This window comes from Oreochromis niloticus, linkage group LG17, assembly GCF_001858045.2.
Source record: "Oreochromis niloticus isolate F11D_XX linkage group LG17, O_niloticus_UMD_NMBU, whole genome shotgun sequence".
NCBI lineage: Eukaryota > Metazoa > Chordata > Actinopteri > Cichliformes > Cichlidae > Oreochromis > Oreochromis niloticus.
The window spans coordinates 36,392,067-36,419,221 of NC_031981.2; the positions used below are offsets into that span (position 1 = coordinate 36,392,067).

At 41.7% G+C, this 27,155-nt stretch overlaps 1 protein-coding gene and 2 long non-coding RNA genes across 5 annotated transcripts; 2 read left to right on the top strand and 1 right to left on the bottom strand.

Moving 5' to 3' along the window:
• Positions 1–1,556: 1,556 nt before the first annotated feature.
• LOC100691915 (E3 ubiquitin-protein ligase TRIM39-like) lies at positions 1,557–5,150 on the bottom strand. 3 transcript variants are annotated; one of them, XM_019346392.2, is made up of 2 exons: positions 3,951–5,150; positions 1,557–3,653 (listed from the first exon to the last, which is right to left on the bottom strand). In XM_019346392.2, the coding sequence occupies exon 2, from the start codon at positions 3,642–3,644 to the stop codon at positions 2,013–2,015; it is 1,632 nt and encodes a 543-aa protein (XP_019201937.1). In that variant the 5' UTR covers positions 3,645–3,653; positions 3,951–5,150; the 3' UTR covers positions 1,557–2,012. The 3 variants fall into 3 exon arrangements, with proteins under 3 accessions (XP_019201937.1, XP_019201936.1, XP_003449816.3); XM_019346391.2 differs by having other exon boundaries at positions 3,871–5,150; XM_003449768.5 differs by having other exon boundaries at positions 1,558–3,653; positions 3,879–5,150.
• Positions 5,151–14,527: 9,377 nt separating this feature from the next.
• Positions 14,528–16,958, top strand: LOC102080007 (uncharacterized). Its single transcript, XR_269947.4, has 3 exons — positions 14,528–14,617; positions 16,120–16,184; positions 16,345–16,958. It is a non-coding gene; the product is annotated as an uncharacterized LOC102080007 (long non-coding RNA).
• Positions 16,959–26,541: 9,583 nt separating this feature from the next.
• Positions 26,542–26,909, top strand: LOC112842583 (uncharacterized). The gene is made up of 2 exons (XR_003214410.1): positions 26,542–26,573; positions 26,716–26,909. It is a non-coding gene; the product is annotated as an uncharacterized LOC112842583 (long non-coding RNA).
• Positions 26,910–27,155: the final 246 nt, after the last annotated feature.

The window sequence follows — 27,155 nt, forward strand, 5'->3', positions numbered from 1 at the left end:
CCTCACAAAGGTGAGAGGTAAACTGCCAAGATGTATCCTCTGGACAGAGGAAAGAAGGCAAGGAGACATGGTGGGGCAATGGAGAAGAACAGCAAAGCATTAAAAGAAAGAAGTTGGCAAAGAATAAGAAGGATAAGCAAAGAGATGGAAAAGGGTAGAGGAGAGTACTGGAAGGCTAGGTTTTCTGCAAAGAGAGAGGGGAGGCAAAGAAAAGCGAGTTATATGTGAGGCTGGACCCTAAGGGAGGAGAACAGGACTTGTATTGATTGGGTAGGCATAGAGATCAGGCTGGAAAGGATGTCCAGCAGGATTGGATGATCAAGGATGGAGATGGAAATGTACTAACGAGTGGAGAGTGTGCGCTGAGAAGGTGGGAGGAGTGCTTTGAGAGGCTGGTAAAAGATGAAAATGAGAGGACAGGTGGAGGATGGAGTTGGTCAATAAGGAAATGCAGGAAATTAGAAGGAGGAAGTGAGAACAGCTATATAGAGGATCTAGAGAAAAAAGGCATTTGGTCCATATAACATACCTGTGGAGGTGTGAAGATGTATTTTGTTGTCAATTCTAACATTTAACATGCTTCTCTGATGGACTTTAAATTATAAGGAAATGGCTTTGAAACCTTCCCAGACTGATAGACTGAGTTGCCGATAACCTTTCCTTCCAAGCATCACATTAGAGACCTAAGTGAGAAAATGCTGGGAGGCAATGTCAAATGTAAATAAAAGAAGAATGCACTGATTTTATAAAACATTTGTTTTCAAAGTACAACATAGAAATCATATCAAAAGCTTAAACTGAGACATTCTCCCATTTCATGAAACATATTTTATGATTTGGGTAAAAAATGTAGGATGTCTTAACTGGGTCATAGTTAATTAAAAAATGGACTGAGGCAAAGTGAAAAATCGTTATGTGCTCAGAGTAATTGAAATGTAAAATTCTTCTTGGAAAACATGGATACTACACCCTCCAGGCAAAAGAGACCTCCTGGCTTATGAGTGCTAACTTAAAAGCCTGCGACGCTGATTGTATGGGGGGTACAAATCAAGCAACATTTAAAATGGTGCATTTACTGGGTTTAAACATTTCAGTGATGGGGACGGAGAGGGAGTCTCCTAGTAAATCAGCTTGCAGGAGCGGTCACAGAAAAATGATCATAGAAAGGGGAGGGATTCTGCAGCAGAGGTGGTTATTGCATGAGTGAGAGGGAGGAGCTTGAGAATCGTGAGCAGGTGAATGACTCTCCTTAGATTACAGGTCCAAGTTAGCAAGCACTGAGGAGGGGAAGCTTCCTTGGGAGTCCTGAGGTGTAATGAGAAGGTCGGAGGGCAGGCAAAAATGGAAGGAGATGGAGAATATCCAGGTGGGATTGAACCAGGGAATGCAACACCTCTAAACACAGGGAAAACAGAGTTACACAAGGAAGAAGCAACTAGCATAGATCTCCGAGGATCAGTCTAGTTACCGCCTTAGTGAGCATAATAAACTGGCAAGGAAAGGCCGGTCGCACAGGTTTAACTCACTCTCCCACTGATTGCTTGCAGATTGGATTGCAGGTGAGGCAGGGGAGGTCCCATCCAAAAGAGGAGGACCCGCAGCCACAGATGGAAAACCTCCAGACACTTCAACGGACCATGACACTTTTCTTTTCTCATGTCTTCAATTTTCTCATCTATGAGTTGAGTTTTCTTTTCCCCATTTGAGTTGAAATACTGCATACTGACAAGGACCAAAGAACTGAACAAGCAAGTTGTATATTTTAATAATTTATGAAATAATGAATGAAAACAAATAAGTTAATACAGAACTTAAGAGTTCAACTTCAGCTATAAAACAAATGGCCTCATCAAGCTCTCTTTGGTGGAACACAGAATTTAAAGCTGCCCACTCCACTGAAGCAAACACAACATTCCCACCACCACACCAAATCATTTCATTCACATAGACTTCTTTTGCCATACAAACATATTTTGACCAGTAGTTTGTCTAAGAAGGAATAAATACTGAGTCTAATGTTTTGGAAGAACAGAAGAGATAATCAGAGGGGTGGAGTTTGCACCACCTTCATCAAAACAAGGACTGAATAATGGGTAGAGTTTCTCAGTGAAGTTACAGCCAGTAAAGGAGTAGATGAGAGCTGCTGCTCCTACATCATAAAAAGACACCAGACCCTCTTCATAGTCCACAAACACCCCCACTTTCTGTGGCTCTGCTTTCAGACTGAGACAGATTGAGGGGCCAACAAGAGCTTTGTACTGATTTCCATTTCTCAGCCGAATGGTCCAGTAGCCATTCCTGGGGCACAGTGGCTTTTTCTCTTTCCTGTTTATTGACTCTTTGGCCACTCCTAAATCCCACTGAGGTTTTTCATTGACCTGAACTTCATAGTAAAATCTTCCGGAGGAAAACCCCTGCTTTCCCAGAACATTTGTGTAATAAGTGCATCTCTTGGGCGTCTCGGGGAAATTCTGCCTTTTGTTACAACTAGTTACTTGTTTCCCATTATCGGACAGGACGAGGTTAGGATGTGCTGTGTCGGGATCCAGAGTCACATCCACTGCGTACTGCTGAACCCTCTTCAGCTCCACATCATCGCACAGCTTCTTCATCTCTTTACTGAGTCTCTGCTCCAGCTGAGCAACAGCTTTCTTCACTGTCCCCTCGTATGATGAGTGAACTGTGACCTCGGTCCAGTCTTTGGTGGGTGGAACAGGGTTCAGGGATGGTAAACTTTGGAGAAACTGGAGGTGGTCTCGAGTGTGTGAGAGCTGCTCCAGCTCAGAGATGTTCATCCTCAGCTCAGACACTTCTTCCTCCAGCTCTTTGATGAAGCCTTGAGCCTGGCTCTCTGTTGTTTTCTGCATCCCTTCGATCACATCATCGAGCTGATTCCGACTTTCTTCTATACACTTGATCAGACTGTCAAATATTTGCTCACTTGCTGTTTTCTCTCTCTCTGCAGCTTCCTTGCTGCACGTTAACAATTCTCTGAAGTTGTTTATTTTCTTTTGTCTTTCTCTGATCATCTGATGAATTTTACCCTCTCTTGCTTCCACTTCAGCCTTCTTTTGCTCATATTCTGTTTTTAAAGGAATGATGAGATGTCCCTTGTGATTGGACTGCTTGCAAAACTGACACACTGGCACCCGGTCAGTCTTGCAGAAGAACTCTAAAGGTCTGTTATGCTCCTTACAGATTCTGTCTTCGAGGTTCTTTACAGGATCAATCAGCTGATGCCTTTTCAGGCCTGGGACTCTGTGATGAGGCTCCAGGTGAGTCTCACAGTAGGAAGTTAGACACTCCAGGCAGGACTTCACAGCCTTCATCTTGGTTTCACTGCACATCTCACATGAAACTTCTCCTGATTCGGCTTGCCGTTCCTCTGATCTGCCACTTTTCTTTACAGCGGACTGTTTGAACTTATCCACCATCTCAGATAAGAAGGTGTTGACGTTAAGCTCTGGTCTGCTGTGGAAAACCTTAACACACAGTGGACATTGACAGCAGACACTAATATTCCAGTTTTCTGTGATGCAGTTCTTGCAGAAGTTGTGTCCACACGGGATGGTGACTGGATCAGTGAAGACCTCCAGACAGATGGAGCACAGAAACTGATCTTCAGACAGATAGCTGGTTGCCATGGTGTCACACTGAGAGCAAAAGTGAAAGTGTGACTGGCAGCAGTAAATGTAAAACATTTTAAAGTATGCACCAACATTTTGTTGAATAATTTTCAAAGAATTCTATGAGTTGAAATCTTTGAATTAAGAATGAAAGCAAAACTATTCAGGAGACAGATTCACATCTTGTAATATGCTGAATATGTGTTTAAACAGCTCTTTGGAATTAAAAAAAATCTCTACTTACGCGCGTACCTGTCAAAGTTTTAGTCGTATCAGCGACACTTTACTGGAAGTTTTTCAGAGAGTTGTAAGGATCAGCCTCACCTTGAGTTCAGATGAGTCTTGTGTTTACTTTCATTTTTCCTTCAGTCATGTTATGTTCTCATGTTTCCTTCTTTCCAGTGTAGCTCCGCCTCTCACTGCAGGTAAACTGTCATCATTTTAAAGACGTAGTGCTGTTTGGCACAATGTAAATAATATTATTTCAGATGAATTACATAACAACCCTGCTACCAGCATCAGGAGTTTCTCACTCTTAGCTTTAGCTTTTGAGTTGTCTTCTTACCCAAAAGACAAGAATATGGAGAACGAGAAAATAAATGAAGCACCCAAACAATCAAATGTTTTTAGGTCAAAATCAAGCAATGAAAAAAAAAAAACCTGGTTGAGATAAGTTTTACAATATCTCCCAATATATATTATATATGAACCTATATTAAGCTGAAGATGGAATGTGACTCAGTACTGTTTCCCTAATCTTTAGCTGTTTCGTTCATTTATGGCTTTGGCATTTCAGTGTCACAGCTCCCCTCCTCCTGCCTTCAATCTTCACTGCAATGCTCAGCTGTCCAGCCAAAATTTCCCTGTTAACATATGCAAAACAGACGCACCCTTTTAAAAACAGAGGCTTGTGTGGCAAGCTTTACTAGCAACCATGCTAACTTCCTGTTGCTAATATCAATAGTGGAACAAAGCTACAGGCTTTTTGATATAAGGATACAATACGACTTAAGATTAGACCACAACCAGTATCTTCACTTTTTACATAATAAGGCTCTCCTCTTGGCGTATTTGATCAAGTTATATTGAATACTATCAAAGTAATTAGATCGACCAAGCCATTGTTATTGGCAGAGATGATTAGAGGAGTCCTCTTTTTTACATGGAACAAAACTTCCAGTGTCAGCCTGCTCTACCTTCTGACCCCGGTCAGTGGATTGAGTCTTCAATCTGCATGCCATAGTATCGTTGGGCAAGTGACTGAACCCAGAGTCGGAGTGTGAATCTGTGCACAAATGTTATACAAGGGGCTGAGGGGTAGAAACAAGCACCTGCATGAATGTGTGTGTGTGTTTGGTTGAATGAGGCTAGTGGGGAAAAGCACTTTGCATGCTCCGTTAGAGCAAAAAGGCGTTATATAAGTAACAGTCCATTTACAATTTACCTTAAAAATTTACCTTCTGCACACTGTTTAAATATTCTAGAAAGTGCCTAAGCTCCAGAACACTCTTCTCTTCTCTTCTCTTCTCTTCTCTTCTCTTCTCTTTGGAATCTACTGAATTTTAACGGTTTTCTTCTCAAGTTCTCAAGTTTCTTCTTTACCTCATCTTTCAAACCAAAGATGGGATGTGCTTCTTACATTTCCTGCTTTCAAAGTTCTCAACAGGACCCAAAAGCCCATGTCTGAGAGCAGATGGACAGTTATAACTAACTCACATCAGATACTGATGATCCAGTGCTTTGTGAGGCAGACCTTGCTTTTTTTTTTAAATGCATGAATCCTTATGTGTCTGCATAATATCAATATCTGTATCAAAATACATTTACATGTCCTTTACGGGTCTAGCAATTGAAATAAAAGAGAGAAAAAGCACTGCAGTCGTCTTGTACCAACTATATTTTTATATGAACAAAACAATGGAAACCCTTCTTCACCACTAATTAAAGTTCTGCTGCCTATGTCATGTCTATGTTATGTTAACCCTTTAGCGTTCTGCTCATCCAGTTGGTAGAGCACATTTTCAGGCCCTATATCTAACTGAGGCTTCCACTGAAATTGACCTACCTTATTGAGTCTTTTTTCTACCAATTGGTTTACATCTGCCAAATGCCAAAAAAATCCACTAGAAGGCACTGTGAATGTAAACGGTTGGCTCTTCTAATCCCTCTCCCAACCAGGAAGTCGGAAACCAAAAAACCATCCAACATATTTTGAGTGTTTTTGATGGAACTAAGGTAGGAAGATATAATTTTCTGATATGATAGTGGTAGAGGACTTACTAAACAGATGTATGTCACTTGACAGCATTAAAAAAAATAATTTTTTTAAAAAGTGCTCAACCAAACGGTTGATTTGTAACTTTATGGGGCTACTGCTAACATAACCTAAATGTTATTAAAATTGATTATTTGCCATAAAATCAACCGACTGGACCCATTTTGTTTATCTAATGCTGTTGATAAATCACATTAAGTGTTAGCACAGCAACAATATGCTGAAATAATTTCCTCAGTAAGAATTTTTGTAACTTTCTGAGTTAATATTAGTAAATATTGTAAAAATCAAGAGTAATATGTGGAAATCACAAATATCACAACTGATTACCTTTTAACCAAATTACAGTAGCTGGTAAATTAATATTACTAACTTGTTAAAATTATAATTTCATGTTTAACAAGTGCTATATGGACACAACAATTATATGGCTGAAAATCACATGGTCCTGTGGCAGATTCATGAGCAGTGTCTCATGATACCATCCACCTTCAACCACAGTATGTTTGAGGTCATGGTTTCAAATGAAGGCAGAAAGGGCTGCCACTCTCCACCAGTATATTGCCAACAAACCAGATAAGTGGGGCTTAAAATTGTTCTGCCAAGCAAGTTCATCTGGCATCATCCACGACTTGATGAAGAAGGGCCATGGAGCCTGTTATTACAGGTCTGATGAAGGTCTAATAAAATGGTTTGACAACAAATGTGTCAACCTTCTAAACAATGCCTGTGGGTTCATGCCTCTTTCATCGGTCAAACGGTGGAGCAAAGAGTCTAATGCAAAGATCACACTTCCATGCCCATCACTCATCCCTGTATATAATTAGCATATGGGAGGAATTCAACTTTCTGATATGATATTACACCTGTATAAGAGAAGTTATAAGTTACAAGGTAAGGAGATGGCATATTCCACTGTTCGGATACATCCTTGACTTGAATACCTGCACAAGAGGGACTGTGCCCTCCTGGACCAGAAACTGATAGATCTCAAAAGGTTTTTGCCTGGCTGTGTCTGAACCAAGTTAACAAGCCAGTATCTAGAGTTGGACAACCCTGATTCAGCTCTCCAAGACCACAGAATAAATGCTACACCCTAAGACCCCAACGACCAAAATCACAAGCAGATGTGCTTGATTTGCACCGTTTTTGTTTTAACTTTTTTAAAACAAAAATGATTTTGCACAGTAGCATTCAATCAGAAGTGGCCTGAATGTGAGTATTTTGTGCTGTTGCACATTTTTCACATTTGCAGATTAAAAAAATATGTATTTTGTTGTTTGATATAATACTTTCCTTTGATGGAATGAAAACCAGCAATGGTCACTGGCATGCTACTAGAAATAAACTGTATCCAATGCCCTGGATAGTTTTTATTATTAATTTAATTATAATTTGGCCCTTTATTCGATTCTTTTCAACTGTATTATCTACTGTACTTGTATTTGCATGACATTTCATACTTTTACCATTAAGTGAAATCTCAACCATTTGGTAGAGATCAATATTTTAAAAACTACAGGGTCTGTTGAAAAAAAAATATTGATTGTGGTTATTACTCACCCAAGTCAATAAGAAATGCAGACAAACACTTTTTCCATTGCTTTTTTCTTGGAGTGGACCTCAAAGGGGTAAGTTTGATATACTGTATATTTTTAAGGAGAGTTCCTTGTTCAGTCAGTAACTTCTAGGATTGAACAAACTGACAAACAAATATGTACAAATGTAGCGGCTGACCTTCTTCAATTGGATTTTACTTTTACCAGTACACTGACATCTGCACTACATTACCCAGAAAGAGTAAGGAACTACCACTGCAGTCTTTATCTATTAACACAGCCTTTCTGTTTTCTTCCCAACCAGGGGACATTTTTAATGGTCACTCAAACTAGTGAGAATTTCTTTTCAGGACGTTTGGAAAGAGATGTTTATTTGCCAGTAGGAGTTCCTGTTCATATTATGCTGCTGAGGTAATTATTTCTTTGCTTAGTGGTTACTGTCTTATGCAAAATACTGAACAAGGGATTCATGGACTAGGTTTAATGAAAGCATCTGAGTAAAGCTGCCACCCATGCAGTGCTGTTGAATGCTAAGTTTGAAGATGGGGAACTGACATTAAAAGCTGATCCATTATCAGCTGATGGGTATCCCTTCAACCCCCTCCTCTACTCTCCTTTCCACTCTGTCCAATCACAATCTCTTCCCTCTTCATCCAAAAATTAAATTCGGCTCATCTTGATGCTGAATGGGTGGGTGTCACTGTTGCTAGGATACATCATTCTGGCTACTGGGTGCTTTCCTTGGAGGCTCAGAGGAATAAGAGAGGAGGGAATAAGAAAGGGCAGGTAATGATTGCAGGAGGAAAAGAAACAAGGACGAGAGCAGTAAAAATAATTGTTTAAAGGAGATGAGGGATAAAAAGCAACAAAGGGAAAGTAAGGAAGATCGTGGGAAAGAACAAAGAGGGAATGATCAACAATGACCTAACAGAAGGAGTAATCGGAAGGGAAGGAGGGCATAAAGAGTCTTAAAAAGCACTTGTATTATAATGCTTTGGCAATTTTGTCCTGCCATTAAAAGCCCTCTTTGAGAGTGAGAGGTAAGAAGTGGATTAGGACAAAAGGACAAAAAAGAGAAGGAGGGAAAAAAAGGAGTGATTAAATAGTAAAGTGATATCAGAAGAAGGGGAAAAGAACAAAGCGGAAAGAGGGGGAGGTGATAAATGATAATGGAAACAACTTGTGTTTGTTTTATCATTATGTAATCTGCCTTTGTGTAGTCATCATTCTTGTCCTCTGCACAGAATCCTCCCCTTTGGCATTTTCCTGGCAACTGGCTGTCAGACTGATGTTGCTGAGAGTGACTAAACAGTAATATTTTGCATTGCTAAGTGCTGTGAAACAGGTCAGGTACAAATGCTGGCTAGCTGGATTGAAATTAGAATACCACTGATGCTGTTAAAATAGGTACAGTGGGGAAAAGAATTAATTGATCCACTAATGAATGTGTAAGTTTTCTTACTTACAAAGAAATCCATCCATCCATCCATCCATCCATCCACTTCAGCTTATCCGGGGCCGGGTCGCGGGGGCAGCAGCCTAAGCAGAGAAGCCCAGACCTCCCTCTCCCCAGCCACCTCCTCCAGTTTGTCCAGGGGAACACTAGTCATTTCCAGGAGAGCCGAGAGACATAATCTCTCCATGTGTCCTCGGTCTGCCCTGGCACCTCCTCCCAGTGGGACATGCCCAGAACACCTCACCCAGAAGGCATCCTTGTGAGATGCCCGACCCAATCCCCTCTGCGATTCGCTTCCTTATCGTGGTGAAGGGGTTTTCATGTCCCAGGAATACACGTTGTCTCGTGTAGGGTCTCCCATGGCAAACTGGTCCTGAGTGAGGGAACAGACAAAGAGCGATTCAGAAGACCCCGATGAGTAGAACACTAAGGGAATAGTTCACCCTGCCCAGGATAGGGTTACTGGGGCCCTGCCCTGGAGCCAGCCCCAGGGAAGGTGCCCAAGGGCGAGCATCTGGTGGCCGGGCCTTAACCCATGAGGCACAGCCTGAAAAAGGGACATGGGCCCATCCTCCTGCAGGCCCAACACCCGCAGGAGGCGCCTTAGGGGTCGGGTGCATTGTGTGCTGGGCCAAGAGCGGAGGCCCTGGTTGACCGATCCCAGGCTACCAAGAGTGGAATACAAAGAAATCAACATTCTCTAATATGATGTAGTTTTATTTTAATGACAGAATATCAACCAACAATCTTGAAAAAACACATTGCAAAAAAGTCAGATATTGATTTGGATCTCATTAAGTATGAGAACTAAATATTTTAACCTAGAAAGAACTACTGATTACAATCAACCCGCCAATCAATTACAGACATTCCTGATCTCAGCCCATTATGTATTTAAATCACACCTGTCCACAGAATCAATTTCTTCCACTCCACACCACAGGACAAGACCAAAGAGCTGTTCATGGTCAACAGGGACAAGACTGTAGACCTGCACAAGGCTAGAATGGGCTATGTGACCAAGCAAGATTATTGGTGAGAAGGTCACAACTGCTGCTGCTAGAAATCAGTTGCTCTTGGTATGGAGCTCCATGCAAGATCTTCTCTCGTGAGGTGAGAATGATCACCTCACGAGTGAGTGTTGTGGAATCAAGAGCAAAATGTCTTTGGCTAATACTTTGTATTTCAAAAATATAATAATAATAAGAACAGAAGAAGAATAAAAGTGCAATTCAAAATAATAATAGAACCAACAGAAACTCAAAGCTCATGAGTTAACTAAGAATTCAAAATACAAAAACAAGGCAAATAATAGTATTAAAAAGTTGTAGTTGTAATCTTTATGCAGCTTTCTCATGTCAGTCTGGAACAAGATGTGCTCTCTATCACAGCTCACAGTCAGTCAGTGTAAACGGCTAAAATAAAAGCGGTGAGCGGTGGGAGACCTCAAGCATGGCCACCAGAGGGTGTTTTCCATCACCCGAGACCCCTCTGCCCACTTTGGCGGCTGTACTAGTCAGTAGGCTTAAATGGGTTAACAGACATAAAATGAGGTAATCTGCAGTGTTTGCAGTGCAGCGGGGTTGGTGAGGTTGCGATGGGTGCTGGCTCAGCGTTGCGTTTATCCCCCTGTGGTGTCGACAGAGCATAAAAGAACTGCTGCAGTGAGCCGCTCTCATTCACGGCCGGATTAGTGGAGCATTTAGTCGTCTTTTTATTATGATTTTTTCCTTCTTTTTTTTTTCTTTTACCCTGCGTGCCTTGACAGCACACACATGAATACATTACTGAGTGACCTAGGCGACTAGAGGCAGTGCTGTCCATAACACCACCTCTGTATGCTCCATCCCTGCTTTCACATCTCCTCCTGTAACATCTGGCTGTAACCCCCCCCCCCAAAAATATAGATTTTAAAGTCATTTTTTGTAGACAGTACTTTATGAATATTACATATACATTTTCCTTTGATTGACAAACATTATGCAAGCTGGGTTCAGGTCCTGCCTCTGTCCCTCTCTCGCTCATTTGAATGCATGCTTCGGATAATGATTTTCCCCCCTCTTGTCCAGGTTGGCAGAGCTGCAGCTATTTTTAGAAAGAGGAATTGCTTTGGGGAACCCCTGTAAGTACAGCTGCCTTCCTCTCTGTCTCTCCCCTCCCCCTCCCTGGACACAAAGTATACTCTCGAGCAAAGCCCTTCCTGGGATTTCTTACTTTATGCAGCATAAAAAACATACTAAGCTCACACCATCTAATATAAAGGTTTGTTGAAACCTTGGCATTTGGCAATACTGTACAATGTTTGGGGAAACATATGCTTCACCTGAGGACCGTCTGTTCCAAAGCACAGATGATGTTTAGCCTCCTGAAAGCGACATGTTGGACTGACAGTAGCTGAGAAAGCTGTCGGGCTAATAAGTTGCTCAGACGTTTCTGCTTGGCACAGGGCTGCTGATGAACACACACCAGCTGCTGTGAAGCTGCAAAGCATTACGCTGCTCACAAAAAGAGTTTGTCTGCAAAATAGCAGATGATGGAAATAACACACACAGTAAATACACAGCTGAGAAATAGCAAAGAATGATATAGATATTATGCAGATTCATATGTATGATTATATTTATACTTTTTTAATTGCTTGATCTTATTTTATAATGCAAAACACTGTGACTGTTCTCCTTGAAATGTGCTATATAAATAAATTACTTACCTACATTACAGTATTTGTTTTCATTAAGTACACTTCAATGTAACATGATTTAATTTATTATAATGACACAGCATCATGTATTAGATTTATATTTACAAATCTCTAAAGTAAGAAGTAATTAAAGCAAGAATAACAGACATATTTAGTCCAAGTACATTAAACATGTTCTTCAGTAAAAATCTGATGTAAATGTATAACACATCACCACCTCCACCTTTCCATGGTGTTGGGTATTAGTGGGTAAAAATGTATTTAATTCTGTGCTAATCCATCAAGTAATAGGTCTCTAAACGTTCAGCTTTGACCTGTTGGTTGTGATGGTTAAAAAGTGAAGGGATCCCCAAGTTATTAGAATTTAATCAGTCCTAGATCAACGCTGCTAGCGCTGCCAAACGGCCATCTTTTTTGAAACTGACATTTTACTTCCATTTCGACAGGGAATCTATAATTATTGTGTCGTGAACTACATCTGTCATTCCTGTGCTGATACAGAAACATCACCAAAGACAAAATCTTTGCATACATCGTCATCCTCTCTGTTTCATTAATAGACTCCCAGCTCCTTTCTCAGGTTTCCATCATTTAGCTTTGCATCGGCATAAGAACAAACGCTGACCTAATGTTGCCGTAAAGGCCGAGATCCTCAACGCTGCACAGTTTGCTCAGATTGGGTTTCACTGCTGCAGCATTTTAGCAGAGGCCTTGGACGGTGTGTTATACCTGAGCTGCATGTCCACAATCGGGACGGGATTTTGCCTGGCTGGTGAATTTTAACCTCTGAGGATGTTGGAGGCACAGATGCTCACTTGCTTTTTCACACAACGCCCGGTAGATTTGGATAGCGTTTGAAAACACAATTTACTCATGTTGCGTTTGTCTAATATTAAACATGTAACTTTGATGAGTAAAAAGAAACATTACTTTGCTACTGTTTGCAAACACATTTGAAATAAAGCTCATTGGAGTAAAAGAGGTGTCAAAAATCAAATCATTAGAGGTCATGATATCCTGAATTTCTTTTTTTTTTTCCAAAACACTGGCTCAGACAATTCCCATAATGCAGCATAATGTCACACAACACTGAAATCAAATGCTTTGTCATCGTCTGCTCTGGAAGATGAAGTCTCTCCATGATTTGAAACATTCCTTTTGAAGGCTAGAATATGTGTAATTTTCTGTGATAAAATGTATTCCATCTTACGTAAGCTGGAGGTTCTTGCCTTATATAAATATAAGTCTGACTGTCTCACAGGGGGAAATCTTAGCCCAAGTAAACACTTTCTTTGTCTCTCTCTTTATCTCGTCTTTCTCTTGGCTGGCAGTCAGTGGCTGCATTAATGGAGCATGCTGCTATAAATAGACCAATCGCTTTCACGTCGCTGGTGATTTCGTCTGTGTTTGAGTTGTTGACATATTTTGTGTGGGTTTGCACATCGTTTCTGCCCCAGTCTGTGAGAAAGGTGGAATCTGCTCAGATTTGTATCTCCCATATCATTTCTTAATCCAGACCTGTCGAGAACTACTTAATGACAGAAAGGTCAGCTTGCTCTTTTTCACCAATATTCTGATTCCCATTCAGCTTCAAGTATTTTTCCACTGTACTGTTGGACTTTCTTTTCTCTGCAGAGTGCTGTTCTCTCATATGACCAAGGATATAAAGATCACTACACGCTTGCTCCCGTTAAATCCCTGCTGTGCCCTTTCAAACCTCTCACCTCGTGCCCACTCTGCACTTGCTAATGAACTCCCTGAACTGTCAGAGTTGTCTCTGTTCCCCTCCTCTACTCATGCACGGCGAAATCTTCTCCCCGTTAGCTGATGTGTACGGCTGCTGCCTGACTCCTAACAGCTCTATCTGCATGCGCTGTCAGTGAGACTGATGGCTGACACAACAGAGAGGGATCGGGAGGAGGGGAGGTGGTGGTACTGTTTGGAAGTGTGTGTGTCTCTGTGTGTGTTTTTGTGTATGGGGTGGCAATCAAAGGAGGCCAGGCGATGACTCAGAGATTTTGAAGCACAGCCTCCTCTGGTTGCCAGCCTGCCTGTCTGTGTGGCTGACAATGTGCTGACTCCTCACCGCCTTATCGGATACCCTGGTTGGTCTCGGCTCGGCTTGGTTACGCTCTGTCCTGACCCAGACAAAGTCCTTTCTTGCATGCTTACATTTTGGACCAATTTAGGTGCCAACTCTGTTGCTATAAATACAGGAATATACGATCTTCTGCATATGCTCATATGAAGTTTAGGCTGACCCTAAAAGGAAATTTCTAAGCTACATCTGTCATTGCTGTCCAGACATTACACAGCATGTTATCATTAAGTATCGGTGCATCTATCTGTGTGTTTAGTTTGGTGTCAAACATTCTTAGGCTAGCAATACTAGCTCCTACTGTAAAAAACAATGTCATTACATTTCTTGCAGTAAGTTAGATGAAAAGATTGCTCTCCCGTCGAAGCACAAAGAGATGGCTCTTTAAGGTAACTGGCTTATCTTATCTTAGCATAATAAATGGAACTAGCTAGGAACAGCTAGCTTGGCTTTTTTCATAGATCAACAGTACACCTGCTAGCACCTTTAAACTCACTATTTCAGACACTGAATCTTCTGTGTATAACTCCCACACTAACACAAAATTGGTTCCAAACAAGTATACAGTGGTGCACAGAAAACTTCCTTGTGATTCCTTTGGTCACCAGCAGATTACCGTAACCACCAGCTGTATGCATGCAAGACAATGAATTGTCTGCAGATACTTGCTAATTAACCCCCAATTGGTAGTGAAACTGTGAAAGGTGTGGCATGAACCAGAAATAGGGAACCTTCAAAATAAAGCTTGTACCTTTTGAAATGTTTTGGTTGTAATGGTAAGGCACAAGTTTTACTTTGAAGGCAAACATTCTCAATTTCTGTTTCTGTTGTCACACTTTTACAAATTTCACTTCAGCTTGGAGAGTGTGCCAACAAGTTAGCGTCTTCCATGCAAACTGTGGGTGAGTGCGACAACCTGCTAGCAACTCAGTTCCTTCCTATTGCCTGAGGAATTAATTGCTGACTTAAGCCAACTTTCGTTTAATAGCCAATTAGACAAAAGTTGGCTTAGGTCACCCCTCTGAATCAAAAGATTTAAACAACAGGTCGGTTGAGTTTCTGCTTCAGCTAAACTTAGCTGTTTACTTAATAATTACATAGATAATTTTTTCAAGTACTTAGTTTTGAAGTAATTGTTTTAAGTATTTCTTGTTCAAACAACAAGTTTGGCAGTAAAACAACACAATAAAGTTAAAGTTTTAAATTAAAGGTTTTGTCTGACCCACTACACTGGCAAAACGTATTGTTTTAGCAGAAATGTCAGTAGAAATGCAGTGGAGTACTCCTCATAGTATTTAATATCCTCATATTAGCTGCAAAGTAATTGACACCTTCATATACAACATGTGTTTTCTTTTCATTTGAGTCTATTTAACAGAAACATGAACTATGATCAGTTATGTAATCCAGATTCCACTACCATGTCTGTGTATGCAGTATCTATGTTTTTATATTTAGGTTCTGTTTTGGCTTGCTTCAGAATAAAAAATATCACATATCATACACACAGAGCATATTTTCTGTACACAGTGTTATTTCCCAGGTGCCATGGTTACTAACAGAGTTATGTTTACATAACCACCTTTCTTTTTCTCACCAAGCTGACAACCCGTGAAAGAAGAAAATGGTGTGAGGTTTTCAGTCTACTCTCCTGTCTAAGATATTCAACAGCGAGGTGCCACCTGTCAGGCTGTGAAATCATTATTACTTCATGTTTGATGCAAGGAGAGAAAAGACTGCTAAAGACGTGGACTTGTTGCAAGAATGGTGTTTTTTTGTGCCTTTTACCGACAGGGGAAATGCAGGTGGTAGAATTCCATGAAACTACTGTACAGGTGTCCATTAGGGAGGTGCTGACAGCAAGGAGCCAGACAGTGTTACACAAGGGATGTCCCAGGTGTAAGAGAGAAGTGTTCAGTTAACTTTTCTTTGATTAAAATTTGGATTACATTAGAAGTGGGTTCAACAAATGCAATTTGTGCACTCTGACCACAAGGTCCTTTTCCACAAATGATGAAAACACTTGAGACAATGACATGCAAGGTGTAGTGGTGAGATTAAAAGACACAAAAGAGAGAATGCAAATTTTAAAAAAAATCTAAATTCCAGTGACACACTGAGTGACTCTGTCTGAACCAGTATATAGCAAATTTAGCAAACATACTTTTCTATCCATCCATCCCTCCTTTTGTCCCACTTCTCCTTCAGAGATAGGCTCAAGCCCATCCCGGCTGCCATAGGGTGAGAGGTGGGGTACACCCTGGACAGGTTGCCAGTCTGTTGCAGGTCTAACACAGAGAGACAGACAACCACTCGCACCCACATTCACACCTATGCACAATTCAAAATGACCAGTTAAACTAACCCCACTGTATTTTCTTGTACTTTGCACCACTTACCTCAGAGCACAGGCTCGCAGCATCATCCAGCCAATCCAGTTCTGATTTCCTCAAGAAGGCCAAAAAACAAGTGAGTCTGCATAGATTCCCATGTTTAAAGTCTAGGTTTGTGATTACATCTTGTGATGAAAAAGCTGATAGGATCTGTGCAGATTAATCTTACCCACACACCCACAGCATGCACTTGAAAGGTTGTAAATCTCTTTTGGTCTTTTTGTGTTTCTGTAAAGAACCTCAAGATATGAACGCCATCATGCATGTCCAGAATAACTCGCCCTCGACCATCACCCCTAAATGTCCCACACCACCATCTACCGTCAGCCCACCAACTATCCTATGAATCCTTCCCTCTTCACTGATGATGAAAGTTCCCGAGCCTCCCATGCTCACGGTCATTTCTGACCTTGAAATTCTCACTCGGTGTTTGTGAGTTTTTGGACGCCTTTTTTTTTTTTTTCCACCATTTTTTTAACAGTTTCCTGTGTACACTGGCGTACCCCCGCCCTTATGTTGCTTGTCTGTGTTTCATGGCGTATAGTGTGATGATATCTGTGCTCTTTATGTGCTATGGAGTTTTTATGTTTTCTCCTCATGATGACTCACTTGTTGGAGTCATCATGGGCAGAAACCCTTTTTTTTTTTTTGTTTTGTTTTCTCCTGACCTTGCCCCTATATGTTACATATTTCACTGTCTACCCCCTTTTTTTGCTGCCTAGCCTGACCTGTCTCCCCAATGTAAGTTTGTTTATTGCATGTATTGTCTGTATGGTCAACTAGGTCTGTCATTTCAGCTGCAGGCAACTGCAACTGACAAATAAAGCGTATCCTTATCCTTTGCAAAATTCTCAGTTGAATGAGTGTGTGTTTGTTACTTGCATTAAAGAGATATAGAGATCTGCCATTGGAACACTGTAAGCTCAATGGCAGGATGAGTCAGTCAGAGTGGAGGAAGTCCATGTGGGAGGAAAGGTTGGGAGAGGACACTCCTGAGAGCTTATGGACCAGGGAAGCTTTTCATTACCAAAGCTCCAGACTCTTCTACAGTCCTGCGGCAAACAGCAGCGAGTTTCAGCAGTATCAGTGTTAGAATTAAAGAATCTGAATATTATTTGTGATTAAATTTAGCCTTTTTTAGGCAGTGGAGGGCAGAGAGTTTCAGAAGGTGTGTGTAGATACAATAGAGAGAGGTTCCAGACCCCTAAACTATCCGTGTGTCTCGTTTGGGTGGTACGCTATGCAGTATGTGGTGACTGATGATGGGCACTTATCTCACAGGTTGAAGGAAAGATGACAGCAACTCTAAAAGAAGGGGAAAAAGAAGTGTTGGTTTGGGATAGCAGGAACTATTTTTAACATGGTGGGTGTTGTGGAAACAGATACAAATCCATCGGTAGCAGCTGAATATGTAGGTGCTTGGCTTAAAGGCTGCAAAAATAAATTTAACAACTTCTCATTACTGAAATATCAGCACCACATATTACTGCTGTGTATAGCACATATACAGGGAAGCAGACTCATTTTATCCCAAAGGATTTTTTTAAAGGACACTATAATACACTTTCATCCATCCATCCATCTGCTGCTGTTTATCTGGGTCTAGTTTGTGGGAGCAGCAGTCTAAGCAGAAACGCAGGCCACCCCATCAATCTCTTCTGGGGGGACACTTAAGCATTTCCAAGCTAGTTGTTATGACCCGGCTCAAAAGCCGCAACATAAATAAGGAGACGAATACCAGCATGTCAGTGAGAAGAGGTTTTAATCTTAAAATGCATAGCAGGTTGGCTAAAATGGCTGGTAATACCAAGGCAAAGACCAGCGAGCCTTCTTGAAAGCCTGCTTCAGGTATGCTTTTATCCACACCTGACTATGTGTGGTCAATTAGCACCAGCTGAACACACTGAGGAGATTAGGGGCTGCAGAGGGGCGTAACACTAGTCAAGAGATATAATCTCTCCAGTGTGGCCTGGGTCTGGCCTGGACTTTCTCCTGGTAGGACACCCCTGAAACACCTCACCCTAGGAGGTCCCAGAAGGCATCCAAGTCAGATGCCTGAACTACCTACCTTGGATGTCGAGGAATGACTCTGAGTTCTTTATAAATGACGCAGCTTCTCTCGCTATCGCCAAGCCAGGCCCTCTTTAAAGGAAAGTAATTTCTACTGCTTTTAGTAATTACCCAGACTATAGGTAAGGGTTGACTGTGACTGACTGACTGCTAAATTTGACAGCTTCACAATCTTGGTCATCTCTCTCTTCACCATAATTAAGCTGTGCAGAATCTACATCGCTTCACATACTGGACTATTCTATCTGTCAAACTCTTGTTTCACTTTTCCCTCATTCCTTGAACAAGACCTCAATATACTTTAACTCTTCCACTTTGGATAGCAATTAGTTCCTGAACTGGAAGGGGCACTCCATCTTTCTTCCTGCGACCGATGGCCTCAGGCTTGGAGGTGCTAATCCTTATCCCAAACACTTCTCACACTGCTGGACATTGTGGCTAGATGAACCCAACAGAACCACACCATCCCCAAAAAAGCAGACACAAGATCCTGGTCTGTGGACCAATGTGAACATGTAAGCATAACAACCTCCACCACTCACTGCCAGTTTGTACAATATTTACACCACTGTGATGGCTAAAAGTGAAAAACAAACCATGGGCATCACGTGTCAGTCAGTGCACATGTTGCAAGCTGCTTTGTTAAACCTTGAATATATCAGAGAACATCATTAGCCTTTGTTTGTAGCAGTAATAACAGTGATAAATGTGCTCTCAGGTGTTATCTCTGAAACGATAAGTGATGTTTTTCATAAAAGAAAAGGCCTTGGTGGGCAGCTGTGCCATCTGTGTGAAAACAGTGACTCATTTTTCCCTGTTTGACACTGACCTCACTCACTCACTTCCTGCATTACATAGCTTTATATTTTGCCTTGAAGTTTATTCTTTTTTGTATTGATTCAAAAATTGCACCTATGCTTATGCATTTTTCAGATCCTTTTTCAGGAGCCTTTTTGTGTACTTTACTTAGCCTGATGGCGCACACAACAGCCTGCAGGTTTGCAGTGTTCAGCACTAGCTCTGGATGTAGCGTGAGAATACTCTCAACCAACCAACCACAACCCACATGCCACTGACAATGACATCGCTCTGCCCGAACCAGCCGATGAAGCGCTTTTCATTGAACATGAGGATTAGAATCCAGTGGTCCCTCGCTTCCTCAGAGGCCCATCCAACTCACACAACACACATAACATCACATAAGATCAGTGGGAAAAGCCGTAGACGGATACAGTGTTGCTGTGTATTTTATTTAGCTTAACATTTTTAAAGAGGGTAAAATTCACTTCCAAGTCAGAATGTTTGGATATATTTCTGTTCCTTCTATTGTGACAAAATTGTGTGTAGTATTAGCCACAGCTAAATGCTTGCTAACAAGTTAACATCCCAGTATTAATGTAGTAGTAGTAGTAGTGCAGTAGTGGCATGCAGAGATTGGATTTTCTGCTGCAGAAGAAGAAAAACAAATCTTCCTCCACTGATTAATAAGACAAACTGGATCAGTTGAAAACATGTGCTGCCCATATGTGCTGCACTGCATGGATATCGTCATTTTTTTCTGCTCCTTCAGGGCTCAAGAATTGTAGTTAAAATATTTACCATTCGCTGACAATGGCAAGTGCAGGAAAAAACATCAAATGTTTTTTCATCAGATATATAAAGCAAGATATATGGAATTATGTAGAAAAAACAAATTCATAAATAACTCTATGTCTTATATTTTAGATTCCTCAAGGTAGCATCTCTTTGCTTTGTTGATAGTACTGCAAACCTTTGGCCTTCTCACAATAAGCTTCATGATGTAGTCACCTGAAATGGTTTCACTTCACAGGTGTGCCTGTCAGGGTTCATTTGTGGAATTTCTTGCCTTCTTAATGGAGCTGGGACCATCAGTTGTGTTGTGCAGAAGTCAGGTTGGTACACAGCTAACAGCCCTATTTGACAACTGTTAGAATTCATATAATTACCTAGAACCAATGAGTTAAGTAAAGACAAATGACAGTCCATCATTAATTTAAGAACTGAAGGTCAGTCAGTTGGAAAATTGCTACAACTTTGAATGTGTCCCCATGTGCAATCGCAAAAACCATCAAACTGGCTCACATGAGGACTGCCCCAGGAAAGGACGACCAAGAGTCAACCTTTCCTGCTGAGGATAAATTCATCCGAGTCACCAGCCTCAGAAATGGCAAGTTAACAGCACCTCAGATTAGAGTCCAGATAAATGCCACACAGAGTTCCAGCAGCAGACACATCTCTACATCAACTGTTCAGAGGAGACGAATATGGTCTTTATGGTCAAATAGCTGCTAAAAAACCATGACTAAAGAAAAGCAACAAGCAGAAGAGATTTGTTTAGATTGGTGGAAATCTGTGCTTTGGTCTGATGAGTCCAAATTTGAGATCTTTGGTTCCACCTGAGGTGTCTTTGTGTGATACAGAAAAGGTGAACTGATGGTCTCTACATGCATGGTTCCCACTGTGAAGCATGGAGGAGGAGGTGTGATGGTGTGGGGATGGTTTGCTGGTGACACTGTTGAGTATTTATTCAAAATTGAAGGCACACTGAACCAGCATGGCTACTACAGCGTCCTGCAGCGACGTGCCATCCCATCCAGTTTGTGTTTAGCTGGACCATCATTTATTTTTCAACAGGACAATGACCCCAAACACACCTCCAGCCTGTGTTTGTAAGGGCTATTTGACCAAGAAGGAGAGTGATGGAGTGGCCTGGCCTCCACAGTCACCTGACCTAAACCAAATCAAAATGGTGTGGGATGAGATGGACCGCAGAGTGAAGGTAAAAGGGCCAACAAGTGCTCAGCATGTCTGGGAACTCCTTCAAGAGTGTTGGAAAACCATTTCAGGTGACAACCTCATGATGCTCATCGAGACAACGCCAAGAATGTGCAAAGCAGTAATCAAAGGGCGGCTATTTTAAAGAATCTAAAATATAAAACATGTTTTGTGTTATTTCACACTTTTTTGCTTGCTACATAGTTCCATATCTGTTCATTCATAGTTTTGATTCCTTCAGTGAGAATCTGCAATGTAAATAATCATGAAAATAAAGAAAAACCATTAAATGAGAAGGTGTGTCCAAACTTTTGACTGGTAATGTATGCATAAAATTACTAAGGCTTCTGGTAGGGCACAAGCTTGAAGGATAAAGACCGTCTGCAGGGCGAGTGGGTAATTTACACACACACACACACACACACACACACACACACATATATATGTATGTATATACACTACTACTACTGCTCAGCTTGCTGCTTTGGGAGTTGGCATCAGTTTTTTGTTTTTTTTTTGCTTGCTTGTTTATTTTTTATAACCAGATGTGAGTACATTTGGATAAGATGGTACAGCTTATTAAGTAGCGCTAGTTCTGGGTAGCTAACGTGTGAATAAAATCAGATTGCATATTGTGTTTTTTTGTTTTTTTTTTTGTTTGTATTGTCTTTTTTTCTTTTACTGTAAAGAATATTGTAAAGGGCATTTTAACATCTGGGCTGTGGGGACAAACCTTAGCATAAATTTGCTAATTTTGTGCCAGTTTTGTTTTTGTTTTTGAGGAACTACAGGTTCACCAACATTTTTTTCATCCCGAGGTTATTACTTGTTAAAAAGCAATCCAAATGTAGTCTATAATGATCTAATCTTGGTTTAAGTTTTGCTCATATTTTTATCAACACCATAATTACACGATCCATTAATCAGCCACAGCCAGGTTAAAAAAAGCCCAGCTGTTCTTCATTGTTGTTATTGTGTAAGAGGCTATGAATGGATTCATGTGGCTGTGAGGCGGCTTATAGATGAGCCTTGGCACTTCACCGTTCACGGCTAATGGATTCACGAGTGGCTCTAAATAGGCCATGGCACACGAGCAGTCCAATGGCAGCAGCCAGGCCATGAATAATGCATGGAGGTAGATTCAAAAATGACTTCCGGCTTCAAGGAGGTTTTTACTGAAACACGGCTTTTGAAGAAGTAAAGAGGCAGAACTTTTAATGTTTCTATAAGAGTTAAAAAATATATAGATTTTTGTCCAAAGCATTTTCATGTTCTTGTTAAAAATGCCTGATACATTTTGCCATCAACAAATGATTCTTCGCTTTACAGTCTTCTTTTATTATTTACACTGATATATGAGGGCTTTTAGCAAGTATCAGTCACCACAACCTCCATTGCTTTTTAAATCAAATGATTCTCATCATGTTTTCTTCTTAGTGGTTTGTCTGTCTTCACACTGCAGCTGGAAATAATCCTTCTCAACCTTCTCAAGTACATAATATGCATATGCATGCACACACACACACACACACTTCAATCATTGCTTGACGTTTTAAAATAGCAACATCCATAAGGTCATTTTAATATTCTCAGTCATCCTTGTCGGCTTCACAGATTAATGTCAGTGGAGCAGGGCTTACAGGAGTGACGCCGGCCTCTTATTCTGCTGGCCAGCGATGATGGTGGCAACTTATTGTAGTGACAGTGGTGAATGGGATTACAGAGGAGCTTCATGGCACAAACCAGAGCTCTGGAAGAGAGGCTTTTTCATTTCACTGAAGAGCTATTTTTAAGTGTTGTCAAACCTGCCTGCAAAGAGCACAGTCCTTTGATGATTATGAAAGCTCCGTGTTTTTGTAGAGATGACAGTGAAAAAAAAGTATTTTTTTTTTCATTAGTCAATTTTTCTTTCTTATAAACTTAGAAACATTGGATTGGAAACATTGGACATAATGGCATCTAGTGTCTGATAAAGTCATGCCAGTATGCACAAAAGAGCAGTGAGACAAAACTGATACAGTGTTAGTAGATAATATCAGCCAACATTTGCTTATTATCGTTAGGCAGCAACAAAGCAACATTAGCATTTCTTGCACTTGTGTCCGGTACAGTCATCAAATGTACCTACAGCTCTGACCCATTCTGTGAAGTTTATTACCTGTTGCCAACAACAGATTCTAATTAAATGCCAATTTCTTTATTATTCATTCAGTAATTGTTAACTTTCTGCATATGCTTCAGTGCTGGAGATGTAGTATACAGAAGGTAAGGCTTTTTAGGTAAGAAGGTAAGAATCTAGGTCTTTAACTGCTAAATGTTAACCACGCAAACCTGAAATCTGTCCTGCCTGGATTCTTTAAAAACGTGAGCTTTCCGACGAGGGAAAACAACACACTAGACCAGGTCTACACCAACATCCCAGATGCTTACAAGGCCACCCCCCTGCCTCATCTCGGACTCTCTGATCATCTCTCTCTGTCCTTGATCCCTGCTTATAAACCTCTAATTCAAAGACAAAAACCATCTGAAAAATCAGTAAGAGTGTGGACCGCGGAAGCCACCACGGCCCTACAAGACTGTTTTGATAACACGAATTGGAGTGTATTTGCAGAAGGATCAGACTTGGAGGGCCACACATCTGCCGTACTCTCATACATCAGCTTCTGTACTGAGAGCGTAACAACAACAAAGACTGTTAAAGTGTTCCCAAACCAGAAGCCATGGCTCAACAGTGAGGTGAGAGCCCTACTAAGAGCACGTGACAGCACCTTCAAATCAGGAGACCAACAAGTCTACAAAGAGGCACGCCAATCTCTGGTTAAAGACATAAAAGAAGCCAAGTGCAAATACAAACAGCGCATCGAGGAACACTTTAACACAAAGAACTCCAGAAACATGTGGCAGGGGATCAAGACACTCACTGGCTACAAAGACAGTTGCACACAAACCAACTCCCCAGACATCACCTTACCTGACACCCTAAACCATTTCTTCGCCCGCTTTGACCAAGAAAACAGGGACACCATCACCCATCCTGCCATTACAGAGAGGGACGACGCTCCCATCCAGCTGGAGCAGCACCAGGTCAGAGCCACACTGCGCAGAGTCAACGCGAGGAAAGCAGCTGGTCCTGACGGTGTAGCCAGTAGAGTGCTTAAAGCATGTGCAGACCAACTAGCAGAGGTTTTCACCACCATCTTCAACCTCTCACTGCTACAGTCTGTAGTACCATCCTGCCTTAAGTCAGCCACCATCGTTCCAGTGCCCAAGAAGAACACAGTGAGCTGCTTGAATGACTATCGTCCAGTTGCTTTAACACCCATAATTGCCAAATGTTTCGAACAGCTCATCATGTCACACATTAAAGCTGCCATCCCTGCAAACCTCGATCCACACCAGTTTGCATACAGGGCAGACAGGTCGACAGAGGATGCCATAATAACAGCTCTTCACACAGCCCTCACACACCTGGACTGTAGTAACACCTATGTGAGAATGCTATTTGTGGACTTCAGCTCTGCCTTCAATACAGTTCAACCCCACAAACTGGTTAATAAACTAAGCAACTTAGGACTCAGCAGCTCACTGTGCAGCTGGATACTGGACTTCCTGAGCAACAGACCCCAGAACGTAAGAATGGGAGAGCACACCTCCTCCACCCTCATTCTGAATGTGGGTGTCCCACAGGGGTGTGTCCTCAGTCCCCTCTTATACTCACTTTTCACCCATGACTGTTCACCAATCCACACCAGTAACACCATTATAAAATTTGCTGATGACACCACCATCATAGGACTGATCGACAACAACGATGATTCAGCCTACAGAGAGGAGGTTCAGCATCCGAAGCAATGGTGTGACGACAACAACCTGCATCTGAACACAGCCAAGACCAAGGAGATGGTAATCGACTTCAGAAGAACAAGGCGATCTGAGCACTCTACCCTCTACATTGATGGGGAGGAGGTAGAAAGGGTAGAAAGCTTTAAGTTCCTCGGAGTCCACATCTCGGCCGACCTTACCTGGTCCACAAACATCTCCCACCAGGTAGGGAAAGCACAACAAAGGCTGTACTTCCTCAGGAAACTACGTCAGGCCCAATTACCCCAAAGACTGCTAGTAAACTTCTACCGCTCCACCATTGAGAGCCTTCTGACTTACTGCTGCACACTCTGGTTCAACTGCTGCACCGCGGAGGACAAGAGGAAACTGCAGCGGGTGGTGAGGGCAGCAGAGCGGGCAATCGGCACTTCACTAACTCCCCTCAGAGACATCTATACTGGCAGACTTCAGCAGAAAGCCAGCATCATCATCAAAGATCCCTCGCACCTTGGACACTCACTTTTTTCCCCCCTTCCCTCTGGTAAACGCTACAGGTCCATCAGGTCGAAGACAAACAGACTCAACAGAAGTTTTTACCCACAGGCTGTCAAACATGCCCTACCTCCACCCTGATTGGAGGATAACTGCACTGTCAACACTCATGGATATTACACCTTATTTATAAATCGTATTTTTGTTTATACTTCAATGCAACCAACATTCCTACCTCTTTAAACTGTATTTATTATAACATTATTTAGTATAGTTCCAACAGCACCCCCCCCCCCCCCACTCAATGTGCAATATCATCCCCCCCCCCACTCAATGTGCAATATCATCCCCCCACACACTCAATGTGCAATATCACTGATCACACTGCACCTCTCAATGCACCTGCTAGTTAGATGGCATGTATGTGTATGTATATAGATGTAAGCGTGTATGTCAGGCGTGTCCAAAGTCCGGCCCGCGGGCCAACTGCGGCCCGCGGTCCAGTTTTAATTGGCCCGCAAGTAATCTTATAAATAGAATAGAGTATGGCCCGCACTTCAACTTTTGCTTGAGTGTATTGCACTTCTTAGTTTTAACACCAGGGGGAGCTGCTGCTGATCAAGGCAGTTGCTCCACCAAAAAGGACAATCACAGAAGAAATTTACCCCCAAGTTACTAAACATGGCAGAACCAAAGAAGCCAAAGGTTGAGTGAATGCAGAAAATTTGGGAGAGTGAATATTTCTTCAAAGAATTCAAGGGGACGTGTGTCTGTTTTATCTGCACTGAAACTGTGGCAGTTATGAAAGAGTATAATGTACGACGTCATTATGAAACCAAACATCAGGCCTATGCATCCTACACTGGTGCTGAGCGAGAGCAGAAAGTAAAGCAAAGGGTAGCTCTCCTGCAGGGTCAGCAACAGTATATTTTTTTTCGTGCTCAAATTGTCCAGGAAAAGGCTCCAATAGCAGCTATGAGGTCGCCCAACTCATGGCAAGACATGGCAAGCCTTTTTCAGATGGAGACCTCATAAAACGCTGCCTCGTTAAAGTCACCGAAATAATGTGCCCGGAAAAAGTGCAGGACTTCAACAACGTCAGCATGTCCAGAAATACAGTTGTGCCACGCACTGAAGACTGTCAGCCAACATTAAACTGCAACTGTCTGATAAAGCTGTGCTTTTGATTTTTACTCCATCGCATGCGATGAGAGCACCGATGCCACAGACGCCGCACAGCTGCTAATTGTTTTGCGGGGAGTGGACGAGAGCACGAGCGCTTTAGGTGAGTAAAAATATATTCCACAGTACCCGTGTGTTAATGTGCAGGTACACATGCTTCAAATATCAATAATGCGCATCAATTCTGTCACTACCCTGCTTTTGCGCACCACTTTCTTATATGCGTTTTTCTTGTTAACACACAGAGTACACACCGCTGTGCACAGCGCACGCACACGCAAAGTCAGCTGATCTCATCTGATGCAGATCTGCTCCTTGATCAAGTGACATTTGTCCGGATTTTTGCCACGAGTGGCGTCGGACCAGCACCGCAGCTGGATGGCCCGATTTACATACCCAGTGCAGCTGATACTCCAGAATAATTTACTAAAATTATATGGACTCCTGTTATTAAGTCCAGTGCAGTCTGTTAATGTTGATAACCGTTTCAAACGAACGTTAATAGGTGTGTTGCTAAGCCTAAGAACTTAAATAACAAGCTTGAAATGTCCCCGTCCCATTTTCCCCTTTATTGTTTTTTCTCTGTGCTGTAAATCTTCTGTCCAAGAAGAAATCTGCTGCTGTTCTGAGAATGAGCTACCAAAGCTTTTTCTGAATAAATTAATAAAGATCCATTTATGAAAAG

Bases quoted from the DNA above. Each gene is read 5' to 3' on its own strand.
- LOC100691915 (XM_019346392.2), bottom strand. From the start codon at position 3,644: ATGGCAACCAGCTATCTGTCTGAAGATCAGTTTCTGTGCTCCATCTGT.